The following is a 25,394-nucleotide window of genomic DNA, read 5'->3' as shown; positions in this document are numbered from 1 at the left end:
CATAATCAGCTCGGCCCTCACATCCAGAAACATCTTGATTTTATTTGCTTTTATTTTTTTTCCTTCCAGGCAAGGATGAAGCGAGCAGCTTGGAGGTGACTTGGCCCGATGGCAGGATTTTCACCCGAGGCATCGCTGAAGGGGAAATGAACTCCGTGTTGGAAATTGCCTATCCTCTGGATGAAGATAGTGTTACCAAACCCACGGCTATAGAGGTGATGCATTTGTTGTATTCCAGGGTGATAATGACCCTGGCTTTGAAAAGGAAATATGCGAGGGTGAAGTAGTTGTTCATAAAAGCCAAGGAAAAATTACACTAACGTGACAATGAGCCACTATGTTGAGAAAAGAAGCTGTGAGAATATGTCAACATGGCCGTCGTTACGGCACCCATATGGGGCATCCACCACTTTAACATGACAAAATGGCAAAGAGCGCCAATGGTTGTAAAAATTAAAAGCGGGGGATATACAGTATTCATACATAACTATGGAGTCTGTGATAGCTTAGGGAATGGCAGCCATATTAGTTGTTTTGAAGCTTTCCCAGAAAGCAAATGTTGACTATAGATGTGAAGTCAGTTTTGACTGAGTATTGTGAATATGAACAGCCTAAGTGTCATTTACTATCTGCCATTTGGAAAACACGAATCGGCTGTGTTGAATTTTATTCGCCCAACGCTTTTCTCCGGTGGTAATAGATGGCAGCAGGGGTGCCTGGTGGTGGATCATCTTTCCATATTGTGAAAATATACATCACACTTCCCTGAACTAAACTTGTATATTTACAGGAAGATAGAGCTTTACTGAATAAAATTTTGACTGAATGACCTTTGCAAATGTTAAATAGCCATGGGGTGGAGTTGCAGTGGCATGTACATGTATTCACGTTACCGCTGCTCTCCCAGCCATGGTTCTAATGCTGCTTTTAGACGGAACGATTATCTTTCGAATTTGCACAATAACGATGGCATTTGAGCGATAATCATACGTGTAAACACAGCGAACGATCAAGCCACGAGCGAGAGATCGTTCATTTTGATCTTTCAACATGTTCTCAAATCGTCGTTGATCGTTCTCAAAAAATTCGCAGATCGTTCCGTGTAAACAGTCTTTCAACGATTTGACCTATGTGTGAGATAGGCTTAACCCCTTAACGACAAAGGGCGTATATTTACGTTCTGTTGTTGTTAAGGGCGTTCAGAACGGGGCCGCGCGGCGACCCCGCTCTAAACCGCCGCCGTCCCAGGTGCCGCATGTAGCCCGGGACCGCGGTTATTAGCAGGCACGGTCCGATCGCGTGCCCACTAATAAGGTAATCGGAGGCAGCTGTGAAAGTTGACAGCTGCCTCCGATTACAGGAGGCATCCTTTCCCTGGTGTCTAGTGGGGGACATCGTGGAGATCTCCGTGTGTCGTGCCGACCGGGGTCCGCTCCAAGATGGCGCCGACCCCGGCTCGGCACTCGTTTGTTTTCGGCTGCAGCAGCCAAAAGCAAACGAGTGCCGATCTCATTGATCTTTGCTTTATAAGTATACAGCAAAGATCTCAATGAGAGATCAAAGTGTATATACTAGAAGTCCCCCAGGGGGAATAACCCTAACACCAGGGGGAATAACCCAAACCCCAGGGGAATAACCCTAACCCCAGGGGGAATAACCCTAACCCCAGGGGGGCTTCTAGTATATGTGTAAAAAAATAAAATAAAGTGTTGTTATCAATAAAAAGCCCCCTCCCCTAATAAAAGTCTGAATCACCCCCCTTTTCCCATGTTATAAATAAAAATAAAAAAACATGTTTGCCATCGCCGCGTGCGTAATCGCCCGAACTATTAATTAATCACATTCCTGATCTCGTACGGTAAACGGCGTCAGCGCAAAAAAATCCCAAAGGGCAAAATTGCGCATTTTTGGTCGCATCAAATCCAGAAAAAATTTAATAAAAAGCGATCAAAAAGTCGTATATGCGAAATCAAGGTACCGATAGAAAGAACACATCATGGCGCAAAAAATGACACCTCCCACAGCCCCATAGACAAAAGGATAAAAGCGCTATAAGCCTGGGAATAGAGCGATTTTAAGGAACGTATATTTTTAACAATGGTTTGAATTTTTTACAGGCCATCAGATACCAGAAAAGTTATACATGTTATATATCATTTTAATCATAACGACTTGAGGAACATGCATAACAAGTTAATCAGTTTTACCCCAGGGTGAATGGCGTAAAAACACAATCCCCCCAAATAAAAGAAATGCATTTTTTTTTTCAATTTCCTCACACTTTGAATTTTTTTCTGGTTTCGCAGTGTACTTTATGCAAAAATTCAGAATGTCATTGCAAAGTACAATTAGTGACGCAAAAAATAAGGGCTCATGTGGGTCTCTAGGTGGAAAAATGCAAGTGCTATGGCCTTTTAAACACAAGGAGGAAAAAATGAAAATGCAAAAATCGAAATTGGCCCGGTCCTTAAGGGGTTAAGCGATCGCAAAACGATTTTTCCGTACGATGTATCGTTCCGTCTAAACGCTGATCGTTATAAAAAACACATTGTTCATTCAAAATCGTTACTCGTGCGATCGGGCGAATTATCGCTCCGTCTAAAAGGACCATAAGAGTAAGCACAGTGTATGAAGTCAGAAGCCTCCTGTTAATAGGCCATCAAGGGATTTTGCCTGGAAGACCCTTTTAAAGGATACACTGCTTAAAATGAAACAGGTCCTCTTATATAAATGTGGTCACAGTGCTTTTAGATAGATATCCAAACCGTTGTTCTAAAGTTCAGTAGATGTCAGCCAAATACTCATTTGACTAACAGCTATTTTTCTCAATCTCATAGGCTGTATCAATGTTTTCCAGGCAGCTCTAGGGCTGCATCCATCTTCTCCAGCTACTGGCAGTCAAACACTGAGCATTATAGCGACTCTGTACCCACAATCTGCCCCTCCAAACCACGTGTACCTTCGGATAGCTGCTTTTAATTCAAGATCTGTCCTGGGGTCCGTTCGGCAGGTGATGCAGTTATTGTCATAAAAAACAACTTTTAAACTTGCTGTCCTGTGTCAAACTTACGTGGCCTAGAGTATCTGTGCATTAGGCTGGCACAACCTCTCCTTCCCTCCTCCCGGCCCTCTTCATCATTAGGAATGCCACAGGCAGATTGTCTCCTATTCATCAGCTGTGTGAATACGGCACATGGGCTGGATCGTTAAGGCACCTGTGCAGTGTTCACTGCAGAGGAATAGGAAAAATCCTGCCAGTGTCATTCCTAATGATGAAGAAGGCTGGGAGGAGGGACGGAGGGGCGGTGCAAGGTTAGGGCACAGATACTCTAGGCCACGGAAGTTTGGCACAGGGTTGCAAGATTAAAAGTTTTTAGGACAATAACTGCATCACCTGCCGAATGGACCCCAGCTATCCGAAATTACAAGTGGTTTGGGGGGGACAGATTGTGGGTACAGAGTCGCTTTAAAAGAGAAGTCCCAAAGACCCAAAGAAAAATGGCAGGAAGGCGGGTGTGTTTAAGAAAGTGTACTCACTCATCCCCGTGCCTCTGAACCGCCTCTCCCGGGTCCCCTTCACATCAGCCCGGGTCCCCTTCACATCAGCCCGGGTCCTGTAACTCCACTAGATGCAACGTCACGACCCCCGCTGAGTGATTTCTTGCCCAGCCAATCAGTGACTGGGGCGGGACGCCTGGCAAGCGCTCAGTCAGCCCGTGACGTTGCTACTGCAGGAGCTGGCTACGTGACATATCTGATTTCCTGCAGACAATGACAGCAGCAGTGATGACCCTGGAGCAGCACAATGGAGGCACAGGGATGGGTGAGGTCACTTGTTTGTTTTTTTCTCAACCACCCCCTCCTGCCTGACGTTTTTTTACAGTTTGTGGGACTTCCTTTAAGGATTTTACAAACCCAAACTTACTGTATGTTCACTCATGTCCAACCTCGCTTGGCCATTCTTGCATGTGTACTGAATAGAAAGAGGGAATTAAACCGCTGCCAGACTTCTCTGGTGATGGCTAATCATTAAGATAATTATTGGGCATTGAAATTCAACCTGCTTGATCCTTTTTTCACCAACATAATTAGTCAATAAAGATTCTGAAAAACACATAATATGGCAGCTGGATCCACTAAATCCAGCAGATCTGGCTGTTAAATGTGAACTATGGGGGAGATTTATCAAACATGGAGTAAAGTGAAACTGGCTCAGTTCCACTTTTCATTCCTCACAGACTTTTTGGAAAATGAAAGGTGGAATCTGATTGGTTGCTAGGGGCGACTGAGCCAGTTTCACTTTACACCATGTTTGATAAATCTCCTCCTATATGGCTATATGGCCTATATATCTGTGCTATGTTGATTAACTATGAAGATATCTACTGTTGAGACTGGCAGTAAAGTAGCTCTGAGTCAAGAATTAAGATGTCCATCACCTTAGTCAGCGAATCTCTAAGTCGGGGATGGGAAGCCTTCAGTCCTCCAGCTGTTGCCTTGGCTAAAGCTTTGGCTGTCCAGGCATGATGGGAATTGTAGTTTTGTTACCGCTCCAGAGTTAAAGGTTCCCCATCCCTGGTCTAAGGTGTATGGAGACTTTCTGACTAGAGATGAACGAACCGGGTTCGGGTTCGAGTCGATCCGAACCCGAACGTTCGGTATTTGATTAGCTGGGGCTGCTGAACTTGGATAAAGCTCTAAGGTTGTCTGGAAAACATGGATACAGCCAATGACTATATCCATGATTTCCACATAGCCTTAGGGCTTTATCCAACTTCAGCAGCCACCGCTAATCAAATGCCGAACGTTCGGGTTCGGATGGACTCGAGCATGCTCCAGGTTCGCCTTAGCAACAGATAATATTAGTGGAGAGAAAGGTTGGTGCGATGGATTAAAAAAAATTCCAGGATCCTGCAGAAAACTTTGACCACTCACAAACAATGTGGGAAAGTTTATATGATGTTTTACGTTCATTATTAATTTTTATTTGTAGTGTTCCTTTAAGAAATTTCCAGTCAGTCCAGTATGCTGCCGCAAAGGTCACAGCCGCCCACCCATGTTATCATCCATTCGAATAAAAGCAGCGTAGCGTAGACGTTACATTAGACATGTATGTTACTAATATGTTCTTATAATGGCGGAAAAAATAGAGTTTCTTTATTAAATGGAGAGATCCATGGATGGATGGAGAAGGTTTTAGTCTTTGCGTTTTACATAGAGGTCAAACAAATGACTTTTTCATACAGCTAATCACTTGACTAAATAAAACTGGGAAGGAAATTGCCTTTTGATCTCTTTCAATATGACAGAAATGATTATAATTTGCTTTTACCTCATTTATCTTTTTTTTTTTCCCCCCGAGCAGTGCGGCCAGGGCTTTTCAATGAATGAAAATGGACATTGCGGAGGTAAATGAGGCTTTAATGTGCTTGAAAGAAACACACCTGGATTATAAAAGGAAATGTCATTATATACACATATTTCCTGCCTGGATGCCCAGTAAGCAAACGGTGGGGATAGACAAGCATAATAATAATCCATCTGTTTTACTCAATTGCTCTTTTGAGACAAGTGAAAAATCTGCATAAAATAATCGGTTCGGTGCTTTCCAGGTCATGAGGCTTTGGGATGATTTTTTTGCTTTAAATGCTTAATTTTAGATATTTTCTACAAAGTACTTTAGAGTGCTAAGAGAAAAAAACAACATAGTAAATTAACAAATCACTATAGTATGGTGCACGGTTTCTCAAGCTTCTTTAGCATCACCAACCTACCAAAGTGAATCCTGGGCCTAACCAGCAGTGCCAAGACAGGGCCATGTAGAGCTCACCCAGTACCACCCTCTGCGCCACCGTACACTGTACACTGTACAAACCAGGAGCCAGTCACAGACACTGTGCCTTCAACCAGCTGTACGTACCTGCTCAGGGGCATATTCACCCCCAAGAAAGGAGTTAAAATAACATCTCCCCCCCCCCCCCCCGCTGTACAAACACCACGTCTCTTACGCCCCACAGAGTAATAGTTCCCACTTTTTGCTTGCAAACAATATGCCCATTTTGTACCCGCATATAGTATATTGACCCCCTGTATGCCCACATGTAGAATGTAGGCCCCCATCTACGCCCCCATGCAATATGTAAGCCCCCTCTGTGCCCCATTGTAGAATGTAGGCACCCCTCTGTGTCTCCATGTAGTATGTAGGCCCCCTCTGTGCCCCCATGTAGTATGTAGGCCCCCCTCTGTGCCCCCATGTAGAATGTAGGCTCTCCTCTGTGCCCCCATGTAGTATGTAGGCCCCCTCTGTGCCCCCCTATAATATGTAGGCCGCCTCTGTGCCCCCATGTAGTATGTAGGCTCCCCTCTGTGCCCCCGTGTAATATGTAGGCCCCCCTCTGTGCCCCCATGAAGAATGTGGGCCCCCTCTGTGCCCCCATGTAGTATGCAGGCCCCCTATGTGCCCCCATGTAATATGTAGGCCCCCCTCTGTGCCCCCATGTAATATGTAGACCCCCTCTGTGCCCCATGTAATATGTAGGCCCTCCTCTGTGCCCCCATATAATATGTAGGCTCCCCTCTGTGTCTCCATGTAGTATATAGGGGTCATGTGTGCCCCCATGTAGTAAGTAGGCCCCCTCTATGCCCCCATGTAATATGTAAGCCCCCTCTGCGCCCCAATGTAATATGTAGGCCCCCTCTGTGCCCCCATGTAGTATGTAGGCCCCCCTCTATGCCCCCATGTAGTATGAAGGCCCCCCTCTATGCCCCCATTTAATATGTAGGCCCCCTCTGTGCCCCCACAGAAAACGATGTCTGAGCTGTTCTCTCCTTCCCACTCTGAACTCCTTCTTCCCCCCTGCCCTTCATAAACAGTGCCCCTGGCTGGCTGTCTCTGTACTCTGTGATGCTAGGAGGGTTAATCAAGGTTGAGGTCACCAGCAACTTGCATTACACAGTCTCCAGAAGGGGGGATTATTGAATATATATTTTACCTATCCAGATAACCCTTGTAAGGCCAAAATTAGCCTGGTCCTGAAGGGGTTAAAGAACTGGGTATTTAACAAATACGTCAGAACCTCCCCAAAAAGAGTAAATTGCTCATTTGTAGGCAGCTGTTTCAGGATTTCATCTGTGTATGTATCTTGATGATGTATTCTGTGACAATGGTAACTATGTATATCCTTGTGTTATCCCAGATACCGATGAATGCATACAGTTCCCATTTGTCTGTCCCAGGGAAAAGCCCATTTGTTTCAACACATATGGAGGCTATAAATGTCGTCCCAACAGGAGATGCAACCGTGGCTTCGAGCCAAATGAAGACGGCACAGCCTGTGTTGGTATGTATAGCCGCTTTTGTATGAGAAGTGCCAGACACTATGGGGGAAATTTATAAAACATGGTGTAAAGTAGAATTGTCTTAGTTGCCCCTAGCAACCGATCAGATTCCACCTTTCATTTTCCAAAGTATATCAGAGGAATGAAAGGTGGAATCTGATTGGTTGCAACAACTGAGCCAGTTCTACTTCACACCAGTTTGATGAATCCCACCCTATACATTATATGCGCTATGTGTCAGTGGGAAATAGATTAATAAAATTAGAATATTGAGAATAAAATTAGATTTTATTTTCTATTGTTATTATAATTATTAGGAAGCTGACTACTTATAATGCATTTTATTCATAAAGGGATCGGTGACCACACAGCAGAGAGACCATGTTGCCCCTTATTGATGCCACTTCATGTAAAAATGATTTAAAAAATATAATTACATTTTCTTAACTTGTTATGTTGCGTTCAGGGGATATAGCCAGGGAGAGTGCTCGGCGGCATTGCTATCAATTCCACGGCTGTATCTCCTGATCAGCTAATTCCAACAATGGAAGACAAGCAACCGGGGAGTAAATGGCACAGCTGTCACGCTCTCTCCCCGGCTATATGTCCTGATTGCAGCCGAAATGAGCAGTGAGACCCACTGTGACATGCCCACCATATATCAAAAGTCCAACAGTACCAAACACGAATGTCTAGAGACATGCCTTTGTGGAGGTAGAAGTGGGATGCACATGAGAGAGTCTCCGATCCCAAAAAGAGACCCTATGACTACAGATGATAGAACATCGGAAAATCTTAGGTTCTATAGAACTCGAACCTTGTCGAACCTTCCGTATTTGATTCCCGATGCCTTCCCGGTCTGTGGGGAAGGAGGAAACAGCCCGGGTACCACCTGGTATTCTGGGATTCTGCCTATTACCTACCTATCAAATGTGGAAGGTTCGAGTTCTATAGAACCTAAGATTTTCCGATGTTCGATCATCTCTACGTATGGCTTCAAGTGAGGAGTGATCTGACAGCATCCAGTGGAATAACTTTGGTGAGGTTTATTCAAGTAAACTACACAGTGGCGATGCCTGGCTTGAGAAAGACCCTACGGGGTCGAAACATCGCCACTGTGTACTGTATGTTGCTTGAATAAACCTCACCAAAGTTATTTCACTGGATGCTGTTGGATTACTTTTCACTGGATGCCTGATGACATGTCAAAAGATAGTTTTGAGAACAGGTGCTACTTAAAGCTAATCTGTACAGGCCGCCATACACCCCCAAACCACTGGTACCGTTCTCTAGTCCTCACAATGCCATGTCAGGTCCCAGGGTTGGCCTTCCTTTTGGGGATGGTATTATGGTAGAAAACAAGTTTTATTCCAGCGTCGTGGGGAGTCAATGGGGCGTGTCCTAGAGTCGGGGTGGGTTGCATCCGGTACAGATACGCTTTAAATAGAAAATAAGGCCACAATATTCAGTAACAAGAGCATCCAGAGGATCCTCCGGTGGGCCCCTAGCTTTATAACTTGCACTAATGCTTACTGGCATGTCTTTTCTCACTGGTAATTCATTGGTGGGCCCCCCAGGATCATTTCCTCTGGTGGGCCCCAGATACCCTAGTCTGACACTGGTTATGACTACTATACAGCCTTAGTTCTGCTGGAGGTTGTGGTCTACTAGGATGCTTTTAATGTATAGCGTTCTAAACTTTACTAACAACTTTTTTGTTTTCTCTCTTTCCATTCCCCACTCACACTTCTAACACCCCCTTCCCTCATCTTCCTCCTTGTCTTATTCGATCTTTGGGACACCCCCTGCCACACGCACAGCTCAGGTGGCTTACTTTGGATCCTACCCTTCTTCAGCCTCCAGGTTTCAACCCCACTTCTTGCACTTCTCAGCGACGCTGCTATGCCTTGGATTATATTTCCACATATACTCTCTCTGAATGGTTCAGCCACATAAAGGCTTTTGTGCTTGGTTCTTGCAACTTATACAGTATCTGAAAGGACTGTCAGCCAAGCTGCTCTGCTCCGGGTCTGGGAACCAGATGACCCCGCTACAAACATGCCGGAAAAGACTTTGTCTGAAGCTTAGAGTGAATAGTGATATTTTCGTAAAAATCAAGTTGTTTGTTAATATGTCATGCATGTTTTCTGAGAAAACTGAAGAGAAAACCCCATTCAAGCCCTTGCTAAAGACACTCTCAAGTATCCCGTGTAAATTCATGTTTTATATTTGACTTCTGATTTTTTATATGTTGCCCAAAAATTTTTTGGTTAACTCTTTTTTGCTGCAAGAGAAGCCAAGAGAGCGGCGCAAGGTGGGTCCTCCTAGGCCGGGGGAATGGTCGGTCCCAGTTGCTCCTTTGTAAACTGATAGAAGATCCCTTTCGCAGGGTTGGCCTATCCTGGTCTGTGCTTTGCCTGCTCCCAGTCCTTGTAAAGGAAGAAGCCTTATCTCATTTCTGTAATTATTTCTTTTCTTTTTTGATTTGTAATGAAAAGAAATGTTACGAGTTCAACTTTTTTGCAGTCTTCCAGTCATCGGTCTGAAAATATATTAGAAATAAAATGTACAGTCAACATATAGAAATGCGTCCAATAATTCTCTTCAATGTAATTGGTCCAATTATAACTATACCTACTGATTCATATTAGGAAGAGCTACTGTTACTGTAAACACGGCACTAGCTATCGGCAAAAGTAGCGGCCACTATTACTATGTGAACGTTCTGGTCTGGCTTGACTGTTGGGAGTCTTGGCAATGCTTCTTCAAGAACTTTCCCCACTGCTTTGCCCCAGTCCGCAGCTTGTTATGCAATTGGAAGGAGGAATTATAGGTTATGCCAACCCCCCTTACCACTTCCTAGTATATTCTGCATAGTTACCACTCATTGGCAGATTGAAGAGATGTTGCCCCAAAGACTTACTGTATGCCAATTTTCCACCATCTCAATTGCAAGCAATGCAGTTCCTAATGGAAGGAGCATTGCCTAAGTTCTTGCACTCAGTAGCAGAGCAGATGGGACCAACCAGAACTGGGCCCAATCTCTCCAAAGGTCCCATAGCAGCCACCTGAGCCGCCTCTACCTGTACGATGCATACAACTCATTCAACTGTGCAGATACCCACAATATATACATAATAGTAAGAACTCCATCAATGTTGTTGTTTTTTATACAATAAAACCTATCTTTTGCTGGAACTCCATATGCCTACTTTGACTTTGGATGAGTATATACTATATATATATATATATATATATATATATATATATATATATATATATATTTGTTGTTTAATGTTGTTTACTGGTAGAGACAAAAAATGTACACCTCCGCCACCTTCAATAACTTCTCTGATTCTCCTCTCATACACATGAACATCCGGCAAGAGTTAGCTGCAGCCAGACATCTCTGGCTGCGACTTATCCCTCCGAGAACAAAAGGGTCAAGCAGTGAAAATCAATCATGCCTGACGCTTCTTGCTATCTTAAAGATGGCCATATACTTTCAATAACTGATGGCTGAATGATGGTCTGTTATCTCTCCTCTCCTCCTCCTGACTTTCTCATACACAGGGACAGCTTGGCTGAAATGTTCCTGTGTTCTCTATCGGAAGGGGAGGGGTAAGCTTATCTCTACCAACATTATCTGCCATCAGAGATTTGGGAGATTTGCTGATAATTTAAAACGTGGTGTGAAGGAACCTAAGCTTCCTATGGTAAATGGCCATACTTCGATACAGTCATTGTAGACATATGTAAAAATATGTAAAATGTTAGAAATTTTAGATCTAGTTATTGTTGGGAAAAATAGTGAACTTTGTGTTTCTTAGTTAACAATAGCAAGACCATCACTGCTATTTAGTGAACATGCCAAAAAATGCAGTGTTGTTCAACCTGCAACTCCACAACTATTACAATTCTACACCTCCCAACTTGGTGAGAATTGTAGTTTTGCAGCAGTTGTAGAGCCAGAGTTACTGTTCTAAGGACTCATACATGCTGTATTTTGTACAGAGCCTTAATATGGCTGCCATAAAGGTGCAGAAGACCTCCACTGATTGCATATGGAGTTTGTGAGTTCTGTTGGGTTCCGTATGGAAACATTCCTGCAATTTCCATGGAATTCCACAAGTATTAAAGTACAGTGATCCCTCAACTTACAATGGTCTCAGGTTACACTATTTTTAACTTAAAGTGGTCCTTGTTGGACCACCATAACTTGAGAACATACATGTACAATGCTACAGACAGTCAGGATCTTCAGCACATGTAAATAATTAGATGATCGACCAATAAAAGTGGCCATTTTTACTGGTAAATCCTCAGTATTACTGAAATGCTTGCAGTGATTGGCTCTCCAATATCTCCTCTCTACAGAACAGTGTGATACTACATGTCCTGTACTGTTGTGTGTCTAGTTTCTCCTCTACAGTACAGTGTGATACTACATGTCCTGTACTGCTGTGTGTCTAGTATCTCCTCTCTACAGTACAGTGTGATACTACATGTCCTATACTGTTGTTTGTCTAGTATCTCCTCTACAGTACAGTGTGATACTACATGTCCTGTACTGCTGTGTAGAATCTCCTCTACAGTATAGTGTGATACTACATGTCCTGTACTGCTGTGTAGAATCTCCTCTCTACAGTACAGTGTGATACTACATGTCCTGTACTGCTGTGTGTCTAGTATCTCCTCTACAGTACAGTGTGATACTACATGTCCTGTACTGCTGTGTGTGTCTAGTATCTCCTCTACAGTATAGTGTGATGCTACATGTCATGTACTGCTGTGTGTCTAGTATCTCCTCTACAGTATAGTGTGAGGCTACATCTCCTGTACTGTGTGTCTAGTATCTCCTCTACAGTATAGTGTGAGGCTACATGTCCTGTACTGTGTGTCTAGTATCTCCTCTACAGTATAGTGTAATGCTACATGTCCTGTACTGCTGTGTGTGTCTAGTATCTCCTTTACAGTATAGTGTGATACTACATTTCCTGTACTGCTGTGTGTCTAGTATCTCCTCTACAGTATAGTGTGATACTACATGTCCTGTACTGCTGTGTGTCTAGTATCTCCTCTACAGTATAGTGTGATACTACATGTCCTGTACTGTTGTGTGTCTAGTATCTCCTCTACAGGATAGTGTGATACTACATGTCCTGTACTGCTGTGTGTCTAGTATCTCCTCTACAGTATAGTGTGATACTACATGTCCTGTACTGCTCTTTGCCTGTGTCCTCTTTGGGCACCATGTAAAAGTGGCTTCATTTTTGTTTCCTTGGGCCTTGTGTGATCTGTACAGGACTCTGATAATAAATCAATCTTCTACATAGAAAGTAATTTACAGTCACCAGTATCTCTTTGCTGCTGTAAGGACTTACATTATCCATATTAGTTATCTGCTTATTTTTCTATAAATCTTCATTTTTTCTCATTTTAGGATGGTATTATAGGGCCTTCATTACCAGTTTTCCAAAGAGTTTTGGTCTCACGATACAATGGTTTGAACATACAATGGTCATCCTGGAACCAATTAATATAGTAACTTTATGGTGCGTTTACACAGACAGATTTATCTGACAGATTTTTTAAGCCAAAGCCAGGAGTGGATTTAAAAAGAGGAGAAATGTCAGTTTTTCCTTTATGACCTGTTCCCTGTGTATAGTCTGTTCCTGGCTTTGGCTTCAAAGATCTGTCAGATAAATCTCTCTGTGTAAACGCACCATAAGGGGCCGCTCTATTCTATTCTAGAATCTTAGTTCCTCAGAGCTGGTACAGCAGTGCATGGAGACTCTGAATTACCACTATATGGCCAATTGTATATAGCACTTTGAGTGGTAATTCTGGTTAAAATTATTTTGAAATTCATATCCCAAACCAGTAGCTGCAGTCTTGAATGTTTTTTGTCTGTCGGCCGTCTGCCACTGAATTACTGGATCATCAAGGCAGCAGCACAGGCTGAAGTGGACGGACTTTTGTCTTTTCTTCAGCTTATAAGCTTTGTTACTTTGAAATGAGTTCTTCTTCAGCTTAGTGTTACTGCAGGCTGGAAGGCTTGTGCCTGAACTTCTGGAAAGACACATGCAAACACACACACACATACAAACACACATTCATATACACAAATACACACACATAAACACGGACATGCACAAGCACACACACACATACATACAAACACACACACATACATACAAACAAACACACATACATACACATACACACGCACACACACACACATACATACAAACACACATACACGCACACACACACACATACATACAAACACACATACACATACAAACACACATTCATATACACAAATACACACACATACATACAAACACACACACACATACATACAAACACACACACACACACATACAAACACACATACACGCACACACACACACACACACATACATACAAACACACACACACACATACATACAAACACACATCCAAATACACATAAACACAGACACACATACATGCACACACACACATACATACATACAAACACACATCCATATACACAAATACACACACATAAACACAGACACACATACATGCACACACACACATACATACATACAAACACACATCCATATACACAAATACACACACATAAACACAGACACACATACACACATGCGCGCACACACACACAAACACACATCCATATACACAAATACACACACATAAACAGACACACATACACACACACATGCACAGACACACAAACACACACATACACACACAGTGGTTTCCAGAGTATACATTCCTCTTTTTTGCTGACACTGTGAGTCAGGAAAATAGTGCAGACTCTAAAGTCCATTCAGTATCACATCGTCCGTATTCCATGTACAGAACATGTGAATTCCCCTTACGTCTTGTTCCCCAAACTCAACCAGAAAGAAAGTGTAAGACCCCCACCCACAAATAAAGAAAGCCTGTGAGTCATTCTTCCCCCACACAGAAAAAGGATGGTCCGAACCCTCCGAGGTTCGGGTTAGTATGAACCCGAACGCTCGGCATCAGATTCCTGCTGTCTGCCCGCTCCCTGGAGCGGGTGGATACAGCGGGAGAACCGTCTGGAAAACTGGGATACAGCCTATGGCTATGGCTGTATCCCAGTTTTCCAGGCGGCCCTCCCGCTGGATCCGCCCGCTGCACGGAGCGGGCAGACATCGGGAATCATTACCGAGGGTTCGGGTTCGTACGAACCCAAACCGAACTCGGTTCGGACCATCCCTACCTGTGAGTCCTGCTTCTCCCACCCACACATAGAGAAAGCCTGTGAGTCCTGCTTTCCTCCACACACAGAGAAAGCCTGTGAGTCCTGCTCCCCCCACACATAGAGAAAGCCTGTGAGTCCTGCTTCCCCCGCACATAGAGAAAGCCTGTGAGTCCTGCTTCCCCCCACACATAGAGAAAGCCTGTGAGTCCTGATCCCCCTCCCACACATAGAGAAAGCCTGTGAGTCCTGCTTCCCTCTACACATAGAGAAAGCCTGTGAGTCCTGCTCCCCCCACACATAGAGAAAGCCTGTGAGTCCTGCTCCCCCCACACATAGAGAAAGCCTGTGAGTCCTGCTCCTCCCACACATAGAGAAAGCCTGTGAGTCCTGCTCCCCCTCCCACACATAGAGAAAGCCTGTGAGTCCTTCTCCTCCCACACATAGAGAAAGCCTGTGAGTCCTGCTCCCCTCCACACATAAAGTCTATGAGTCCTGCTTCCCTCCACACATAGAGAAAGCCTGTGAGTCCTGCTCCTCCTCCCCACACATAGAGAAAGCCTGTGAGTCCTGCTTCCCTCCACACATAGAGAAAGTCTGTGAGTCCTTCTCCTCCCACACATAGAGAAAGCCTGTGAGTCCTGCTTCCCCCTACACATAGAGAAAGCCTGTGAGTCCTGCTTCCCCCCACACATAGAGAAAGCCTGTGAGTCCTGCTTCCCCCCACACATAGAGAAAGCCTGTGAGTCCTTCTCCTCCACACATAGAGAAAGCCTGTGAGTCCTGCTTCCCCCTACACATAGAGAAAGCCTGTGAGTCCTGCTTCCCTCCACACATAGAGAAAGTCTGTGAGTCCTTCTCCTCCCACACATAGAGAAAGCCTGTGAGTCCTGCTTCCCCCACACATAGAGAAAGCCTGAGTCCTTCTCCCCCCTCCATACATAGAGAAAGCCTGTGAGTCCTGCTTCCCCCACACATAGAGAAAGCCTGTGAGTCCTGCTTCCCCTTTACACATACAGAAAGCCTATGAGTCCTGCTTCCCCCTACACATAGAGAAAGCCTGTGAGTCCTGTCCAGAGCAGTAGCAAATCCCCATAGAAAACCTCTCCTGCTCCCCAGATTGGAAAAAATACACCACTTCCTGCATAGCATACAACAGCTGATAAGTACTAAAAGAGTTTATATTTTTTGATAGAAGTAAATTACAAATCGCTGACACTTTCTGGGACCAGTGAATTTGAAAAATAAAAAAAATAATAATTTGGTGGACAACCCCTTTAACATCCTTGATTTGTATATACAGTAACTAAGCGACAACTCTTATAGATACAGTGATAGCAGCTATATATTGGGGCCTGGTGCAAATATTTGTACCAGGTCCCCCACCAACCAAATACCATTGATAATACAGGTCTCTTATATAGTAAAGGGGCACTAGACCCCTCAGTCATCAGGGATCGGTTGCCATTGCTACCACTGTAACTAGTATGGTAAAGGATGAATAGACTTTACACAGGAGGAGTACTGAGGGACTCGTCTTTCTGGGTGAGTGATTTTTAGAGGAAATGATGTGTAATGATAATATTTTTCCTCGTTACATTACATCACCCCCTGGAGACCTGCGCTTTGTCTACCGCCATCTCTAGGAGATCAGTCGCCAATGTCAGATCAAGGTCATAGTCGGAGGTGATGGATATAAATATTATTCTGTCCTGTTTTATTGCTCTCCTATTCATATTTTATACTATGCAGATAGTCGAGGTTATTTTGCTATAGTATCTTTTAGATTATTCTCCAGCGTCTGAGCCAGTTGGAGCTCGGTCTCCATACAGATGAAATTAACGCCACATATTTTTATCTCACCACTCGCCAAACAAATTGTGCTATTAATCTCACTAAAAGCATTTGTTATCAAGCATCAGTGCCGGGTCCTGGATGGCCGCCAGCTACTTCACTTTAACAAAATCAATTGCACACTTACATTGGCAAAACAAAATGTTTCTAAAATGACCTGTTTATGGAGATTTGTACTTGGAAAGGTCTACGCCGCGCGGATCACCCAATTCATTGACATTATGGAGGCACAATGAATCCTGGCTTTGTTGGAGAAGCAAGTGTGATGTAGACTGCGTATGTGCCCTATGTCGTGGGAATTGTATCTGTCATTTCGAAAGATTTTTTTTAATAAAAAAACTGCATGATTTTACCAAATTAAAGGGGTACTCCAGCAAGAAAAAAAAAACCTAAAAAACAACAACTATTCTTTCAAATCAACTTGTGGCAGAGATTTTTTATTTACTTCTTTTTAAAACTCTCCAGTTTTCCAGTACTTATCAGCTGCTGTATATACTGCAGGAAGTGGTGTATTCTTTCCATTCTGTAACAGTGCTCTCTGCTGCCACCTCTGTCCGTGACAGGAACTGTCCAGAACAGTAGCAGATACCCATAGAAAAGTTCTCCCTTTAAACGGGTTATCCAGCGCTACAAAAACATGGCCACTTTTCCCCCCAGTTCAGGTGTGGTTTGCAATTAAACTCCATTTATTTCAAATGGAGTCCCAAACCTCATCCAATCTGGAGACAAGAGATGGGGAAAAGTGGCCATGTTTTTTTTTGGCGCTGGATAACCCCTTTAAAGTGTAGCTGTCATTTCAAGCAACTTTGCAGAAATCCAAAGTGCAAGTGAAGATAAAGTCGGTAATAAGATTTATTTGGCAAAAAAGCTTCCTTCTGCACTAACTAAGGCCACCACCCACCACCACCACTTCTTATCTTTTCATTATCAAAGAAAAGCCATGTAAAGCACAGTCAAGATGAGTTTGCATTGCCCATAAAAACCTATGGAGGGTAAAGGGACAAAGAGTATGAGCAAGCAAGGAGAGCTGGGAAACAGCCTGTGCAATGTGAAGACTTTGTGGCCAGGGAAAATGCTGGATTCTCATGTTAATAAGCTCAGTGCTGATCTGGGAAATTCTGAAGGTTTACTACAGTAAGGTAGGATTGCAGGATTTTGTTTTTAGCATCTATATAATGTATAGGAGGCAGCACAGAATTTAGTCTGTATCCACACTGCAGCTGAGCAATGGGAAAGCTAATACGGAGATGGAGTTTGCAGGGGGGTAACGGGTGCAAAAATGACATAGTAATAGAATGGGCAGATATAGTCCTGCTCTTCATATACATATGAAAAGTTCTGTGACAGATATACTTTGAGAACTAATATATACTCAGATGAGGGTATATATAGGGCGGGAAATTGACCAAATCAGATATCATATGTGCATGTACAGCATGAGGTCTGGAGCTTTTTTTTTTTTTTTTTTTTTTAACTTATTAGAAATTCAATGAGAAAGAAAAGGAAAGAGGAAAAAGTCCCCCCACCCCATATCCAAGTGATTTGTATTTTATCCTATTTAAATAAATGTGATTCAGTTGCATTTTGATGACATTCTAAATGCGGAAATGCGGAGCTCCTGTCTGATGTTTTGGCCACAGGCTGCAAAAAAAAAGTTATTTACACTGAATAATGAGAATGATTTAACAAGTGAATAATACATGGTTTGCTAGCTTTTAATTATGAGTTGTGCCCCCCTGCTGATCCACTACTTAATCTTCCCACCCAATAGAGAAACTAATGACTCGTGAACACCGCTGGTTTCCATACTTATTAGATCCAAAAATTTTAAGAAACAGATCTGCCCATGGTTTTCTTTGATGCCTCCGAAACACCTCGCTATGATACTTTTACCATTAGTGTCATAAAAACGCAGTGTGTGTTGTTTTTAGCAAAAGAACAGAACGGATGCCATCTTGCAGGATAACAAAGATCAAACTTGATCCAACAATTTACAAAAAAAAAGTTTGTACACGTTTAGAATACATATTATGTATATTACATTACGTAACTTTGGGGCCCTATTACATGGAGCGATAATCGCCCTAATCAACTGATTATCGCTACGTGTAATAGAGAGAATGATCAGCCAAATAAACGATTATCAGCTGATCATTTCTTTAGGTCCAGACCTAAAATCATCGGGAGTTGGGCATCGGGAGTTACACCAAAGGCAAGGCCTGCACGGACATCGCTAATGTCCGCGTAAGCCCTTGCTGCGCAATAATTGGCCTGTGTAATTGCTCAGAAAAGGAGCGCCGATCTAGCAGATCGGTAATCGCTTACACTTTATGCCCTGCCTCCTTTTCCCTGGCCGGATTCACTTAAAGGTGCACAGCCAAGCACCCGAACCTGCGCCCTGCGTACCAAATATACACCTGTTTCCGCCATAAATGTCCCCCATAGGGTTAGTGGTTACACCAATTGTGTAAGACATCTTGGGCTGTTTTTGGCTACTCAATATTCAATGAGATTTGGCTTTGTAGGCAAAGCTATTGAATATGGGTCGAGAAGATTGTTTACGAAGGGAAGAGATGTCAACGAGCCCTTATCCGGTCCAGTATTATATATGTTGCAGTGAAATAATAGAATCCAGGAATTTGATCAAATCTTGGGAAATTATGAAATGAATATGCAGTTCCATCATTTCCCTAGGGATTTGATCAAATCACTGACCCCTTTCAGAGAAATGATGGAGTGAACGATCGAGGAGTCGCCCGGCTCTATGTTTGGTGGCAAAGGCGGACGGGGGAACAGAGCGGCACATCTCCCGGCAGGCATATAGTGGTGGGGACAGACGGGAACTCCCAGCAGGTGTGGCGGCGGAGGCGAATGGGGGAGCAGAGGGGCACACCTCCCCGGCAGGCATATGGCGGCGGAGGCGGTCAGGGGAGCAGAGTGGCACACCTCCTGGCAGGCATATGGCAGCAGGGCGGGGCAGACTGGACCAGAGGTGGATGGGGAGCAGTGCGGCACACTTTCCGGCAGGCATACGGCATTGGGGCAGACGGGGAGCAGAGTGGATAGGCTGGGGGAGCAGGAGACATGTCACAGGGAAGGGCAGGTGGGACTGGAGGCGGACGGGGAGCAGAGCGGCACATTTCCCAGCAGGCATATGGCGGCAGGGGCAGACAGGGAGAAGAGGGACAGGCCGGGGAAGCGGTAGACGCGTAGCAGGGGAAATGAGCGGAATGGAGGCAGAGAGGTGGCAGAGGCAGGATGGGGAGCAGAGCTCACAGGCTGGATGGAGCAGAAAGGCGATACGGTAAGCAAATTCTATGTCGCAGAGGAAAATTAGATCATTTCTCTCAAAGGGGTCAGTGATTTGATCAATTCCCTAGGGAGATGATGGAACGGTGCGGTCATTTCATAATTTCCCGGGAATTGATCAAATCCCTTTGTGATTTGATCAAATCCCTGATCATTTTACTGCAACATATATATGTAATAATGGAGCCTACCACGTCTGTAGAATTGCAGGTACTGTATATGCCAAACAGTGACGTTATATGAAGTTGACATAAATGCTTTGTGCCATTTAGATATAGATGAATGTGACCGTGGTCTCCACCAATGTCAGCAATTGTGCGTCAACCTAGAGGGCTCCCATTCTTGCCGCTGTCACCCAGGCTTCGGCTTTGCGTCAGGTTCGGAGAGTGAATGCATCGGTGAGTAATGGCAGTTACTATACGTAGCATTGGATATAATGGAGGGTTGGCTATGATTGCAAATGTATGAAAATGTTGGCTTTCAGTCAGCGCAATTTTTTTTTTTTGAATTAGTGTTTTTTATATTTTGTTGACTCTATGGTGTATGGTTAGTGGATGCCTGACAATGCTCGACCTCATCCAAATGTGGTGCCAGCCTATGGATCTGCTATTCATCTCCAGCAATTAAAATATATAGGAGTAGGGATAGTCCGAACTCTCCCAGGTTTGGGTTCGTATGAACCCGAACACTCGGCATCAGATTCCCGCTATCTGCCCGCTCCGTGAAGCGGGTGGATACAGCGGGAGGACCGCCTGGAAAACTGGGATACAGCCTATGGCTATGGCTGTATCCCAGTTTTCCCGGCGGTCCTCCCGCTGCACGGAGCGGGCAGACAGCGGGAATCATTACCGAGAGTTCGGGTTCGTATGAACCCGAACCGAACTCGGTTCGGACCATCCCTATATAGGAGATTAAATTTGGCTGTACATTTGGCTGGTCATTTCATATGTGAAAGCACCAGGGCTCATTATGGCCGTTTACATAGGACAATTATCGGCCAGGAGAGCTGCTAATGGACCATGCAAAAGTAAAAGGGATCAGCTGAGTAGCAAGCAAATGTCTGATCCTCAGCTTTAAATGTATTGTTATTGATCACTTATCTTCCTGTGTAATGAATAGATATGCGGCTCATAGCAAAGGGAAACGGACAGCATAAATATGTATATATCCATGCTGTCAGTTTCCAGTGCATGCATACCTAGTGTGCTGCTGTGTAATCCAGCATCCCGCTTTCTGGCCCAGCTGACACTGTATCTTCAGGCCGCCACTTCCTCCGGAATGATTGACCGCTGGAAGAGGCGGAGTCGTCTGAAGATACAGCAGCAGGACAGGAGAGCCGGAGAGCGGGATGCCTGATCACACAGCACTAGGTAATTAGGTATTGCTTGTGTGAACTGGAAATTGACAGATATGTGTATATCTGTGCTGTCAATGTCCATAGAAACACAAACTATGCTAGGATTCTTTGTGCTGCCCGGCGGCTCAATTGTTCTACGTAAAGGCACTGCAAACGAATGCTGATCTCGCTGAACGGCACTTGTTTGCATCCTTGCATTCCCCATGTCCATGGTAAAGAACCCTTAGGGCTAGAGCCAGTGATGAGTAGCTACTACAAGAAAGGGGCAGGTACCCGGCAGTTGGCTCTGAGGTGCAATGCATGCTGGGTAATGTAGTTTCCCAGCTGGGGGCTATAATATAAAACTGGGATCAGCCTCCAGAAGTGGGAAAGGTGTCAATCAATCAGTGGAGGATCAGTGGGTGCATTCTTTTTTTATGGGATCACATTAATGGTGGCTACATCTCTACCACTGCACTGATGCCTGCTATAGGCCATGTTCACACAATGTATATTTTCGTAAAAGTACAGCTGTTGTTGACGATTGCAACCATGGCGTGATTAATACAAAAATATACGTTATGTTGCCATCTATGGAATCCTGGCCAGAGCGCATACACATAGTTAACGCTCCGGCCGGGATCTCTAGTGGCGCCGCAAAAAGCTCACATGTCAGTTTTCTGCCGCTGCAATTCATTGAATAGTGGCCGCAGAGAACCTGTCAGTGCACACAATGAAGCGTGCGGCTCCGGTTACACGCTCCATTGTGTACAGAGGGGAGTTCTGATGCAGGCGCACACTGATGAGCCAGCATCAGAACTCAGTGGTGCCAAAGATCATCTGGCCAGTACTGTAGTACCGGCCTGGATGATCTTATCTGACACGAAACGGCCGGTGTTATGCAATGTGTGAACATAGCCTTATACTGTATATATATATATATATATATATATATATATATATATATAAAATTCTTGATCATATGCAGTGCATAGTGCCAGTAAACATCAACCATTACAGCCACCCAGCATCAACCCCACAAACCAATGCACAGTATTGAGACTTCCAACGTGGGACTGACACCTAACGTAATCAGGGGTTTGTAAGAGGAGCCAATCCCTTTAAAATTCAGCCCCGTATGAGTGATATGAAAACTAAGTGGAGACATTGTGAAGGTAAAGCCTTAAGCGATGAATCAGAAGGTGCAATTAGTAAGGAGTCAGTGGGTCAGATAATATATTAATCTAAAGCTTCATTTCCAACCTTCCCGTGTCAGGCTTCTCATCAGCTGCAGTAAATGTGAATACATTTGTGCTCTCATCATAGCAGCATGCGCTCCGAATAAGTAATTTTAGAGACGTTCAGGGAATGATAAAGATTAATAGATCTCTAAATATGTATTTTTATAATGTGGATTGTCTGAAATTTCTGCACCGCGTCCAATTACGGGAGTTCTGCCGTTTTTATGGGTTCTGCAGGGTCACCATGAAGTGTCCGCAGTAAATTCTCATCCCTAGCTATAATGGGATGTGGTCGTATGGTCTTGTATTACAATGAATAGTAATGTGATTGTCACCCGGGAAGAGATTCAAATTGTATTTGTTATATGTGATAAAATTTAAAGGGGTAGTCCAAAAGGATGGGGGGGGGGATATTTTTAAAGCAACTGGTTTCAGAAAGTTTTTATATATTCGGAATTTACTATTTAAAAATCTCCTGTCTTCCAGTACTGCTGTATGTCCTGCAGGAAGTGGTGGATTCTTTCCAGTCTAACACAGTGCTCTCTGCTGCCACCTCTGTCCATGTCAGGAACTGTCCACAGCAGGAGCAAATCCCCATAGAAACCTCTCCTACTCGGCACAGTTCCTGACATGGACAGAGGTGGCAGCAGAGAGCACTGTGTCAGACTGGAAAAAGTACACCACTTCCTGCAGGACATACAGCAGCTGATAAGTACTGAGAGACTTGATATTTTTAAAAAGAAGTAAATTACAAATCTAGATAAGTTTCTGTAAGCAAATTATTTGCAAGAGAAAAAAATTAGCAAGTTATGAAATATAAGAAAAAAATTATACAAATTTTTAGTATATGTTTTATATTGATGCTTCATGGTTGTTAAGATCTCTTCTTCCAGTTGTTCCAATAGAAGCTTAGAATTTTTACTATTGGGGTATAAATGTCAGTCCAGGTCATGTGATGATCATAGAAGTATGTGGTGCTTTACAGCTGTGATGACTGCACTGTAACAATATGGAGGCTGTACTGCAGCATGTGTGTCCATCACATGACCAGGACTGGTTTATATCTACTAAAGGCTCCCACAGTGACAGCAAGCGGAGATCTTTAAAACCGTGAGAAATTAATGCAGATATTATATAGAAAAATCATATATATATATATATATATATATATATTTTTTATATAAAAAAGCATGTCACTCTTGCCTTGCTGCTGACGCTTTATAGCGTGTAGTACCATGTCCTGCATGGTTATTTTTATTTAATTTTATTATTACTATTACTTTTTACAATTTATAATTATGATTTGGTTTGTTATTAAAGCAAATGTACTAGTTTCAGAAGTGATTTTTCCCACTACCTGGTCGGTGTCGGTTTCTTCACGTGCTCTTCTGCCCGGCTTTATGCACAGAAGGCGATCCCGGCGCCCTCAGTGTAATAATTTCCCCTCCCCTGGGTGATGCGCCACCATTAGAATCAATCCTGGCTGTGTCACCAAGGGGCAGGGATATCATTATATTGGGTGGCGCTAGGCCCGCCTCCAATTAATAAAAAGTTGAAATTTTTTTTTACTGCTGGAACTGTTACATTCACGTTATTATTATTATTATTATTATTATTATTATTATTATTATTATTATTATTGTGTTTATCATTATAATGATTATTATTTAACTTTCATTTCTTACTCCTTCCATGTAGATATTAATGAATGTGAGGATTCCCCCTCTCCCTGTGATCACGTCTGTCACAATGATATCGGATCCTATCACTGCCATTGTTACAGCGGCTTCTATCTTGCCATGGATAAGAGAAAGTGTCTGAGACAAACATAATACTATGAATACCATCATTTCTCATCATTTCTCATCATGTCATATTCACTATTAAGAAAATCTATTTTTTTCCATTATATATATATATATATATATTTTTTTTTTTGTACGTTCAACTTCTACATATGTTGCTTTTATACACAACAGGCACTTTCCTATCTTTAGAAACACCTGTGTTTTTTCTCCTAAATTCCCTGCTACTCCATATGAGAATTAATTCTGGGATGCCATTAGTCACCACTAGGGGGAGCTTACTGCATACAGCTTTGTCATTTAGTTTACAAACAGTATGCAGTAGGTTTCCACGCTTTCTTTATTGACAAATGGAGACCGCCAAACTTTTAGCATTTTACTATGGCGCTTTGCAGGGGATTTTGAAGTTCTGTATCAGAAAAGTGGTTCTTCCACAGCCTTAAAGATGTATTAAGAAATGAATGTGATGACAGAGTGAAATTCACCTAGAATAATAAATCCTGATTACTGAAACTTTGAAAAAATATTCTTGCCTGAAAAATATTTTAAGTGGCTAGAAAAAAACAAAACAAAGTAACAACATGCCTACAATAGGCATACTAAAATACTCTTATGGATTTCTACACCTTTTATTCCATTCAATGGCAACAGTATGAATCTTTATGTATCCAGCTCATTGGGGAAGAGATGAGCAAACTTCCAGTAAGTCTCAATTCACACAAACCTGAACGCTCAGCATTTGAATCCCATTGCTTGGAGAAGATGGATAGAGCCATAGGTTCTCATGTTATCATCCTTGCTACAAACCAATCTGTTACTGTCATCATGTCTTCCACCATACCCCCCCACCACCATACCCCCCCACCCCCACCACCACCACCACCACCACCACACCACACACACACACTCAGCTCACGGTGATCCTCGGAGAGGAGAGTACAGGGACTTATATTCATGTAATCTCCCCTCTTATCAGTCAGGGAGAATATGTGTTCTCCGACTCTCTAGTGACCCTCTGTGGCCAGATGCGGAATCTGCACATCTCACACCTCTATCTTTAATAACTTATGTGCATCTCCTATAGGGTCAGACTCTTAACTGCAAATATTTTTAAGAATTTTTTGCAAAATTGTATGAAGGCGCCCATGATAGTAAATTGCTGTGTGTCATTTTGAACATATTTTGAATGAAAAGACTTAGAATAAACTTTTATAGCCCACGGTGTGCCTCAGGCTATGGTGTGCCTAGGGGTTAAATGTAACGTAGGATTT

General features: G+C 43.3%; 1 protein-coding gene across 4 annotated transcripts in view; it reads left to right on the top strand.

The window, feature by feature from the left end:
* The window catches only part of CRTAC1 (cartilage acidic protein 1), a 471,729-nt gene extending 447,535 nt beyond the window's left edge, over positions 1–24,194 (top strand). For 3 of the 4 annotated variants that reach the window (XM_069978915.1, XM_069978914.1, XM_069978916.1), the window contains exons 12-16: positions 70–215; positions 5,366–5,408; positions 7,197–7,340; positions 20,014–20,139; positions 24,017–24,194. In XM_069978915.1, coding sequence (XP_069835016.1) covers positions 70–215; positions 5,366–5,408; positions 7,197–7,340; positions 20,014–20,139; positions 24,017–24,150 — 593 coding nt within the window. In that variant the 3' untranslated portion in view covers positions 24,151–24,194. Of the gene's footprint in view, positions 1–69; positions 216–5,365; positions 5,409–7,196; positions 7,341–9,158; positions 10,484–20,013; positions 20,140–24,016 lie in introns of those variants that run through there. The other variant, XM_069978917.1, reaches the window with a different exon arrangement.
* Positions 24,195–25,394: the final 1,200 nt, after the last annotated feature.

This window comes from Dendropsophus ebraccatus, chromosome 8 (genome assembly GCF_027789765.1).
Source record: "Dendropsophus ebraccatus isolate aDenEbr1 chromosome 8, aDenEbr1.pat, whole genome shotgun sequence".
Taxonomy (NCBI): domain Eukaryota; kingdom Metazoa; phylum Chordata; class Amphibia; order Anura; family Hylidae; genus Dendropsophus; species Dendropsophus ebraccatus.
Note: the sequence above shows the minus strand (reverse complement) of the source record. Positions and strands in the feature narration are given on the sequence as shown.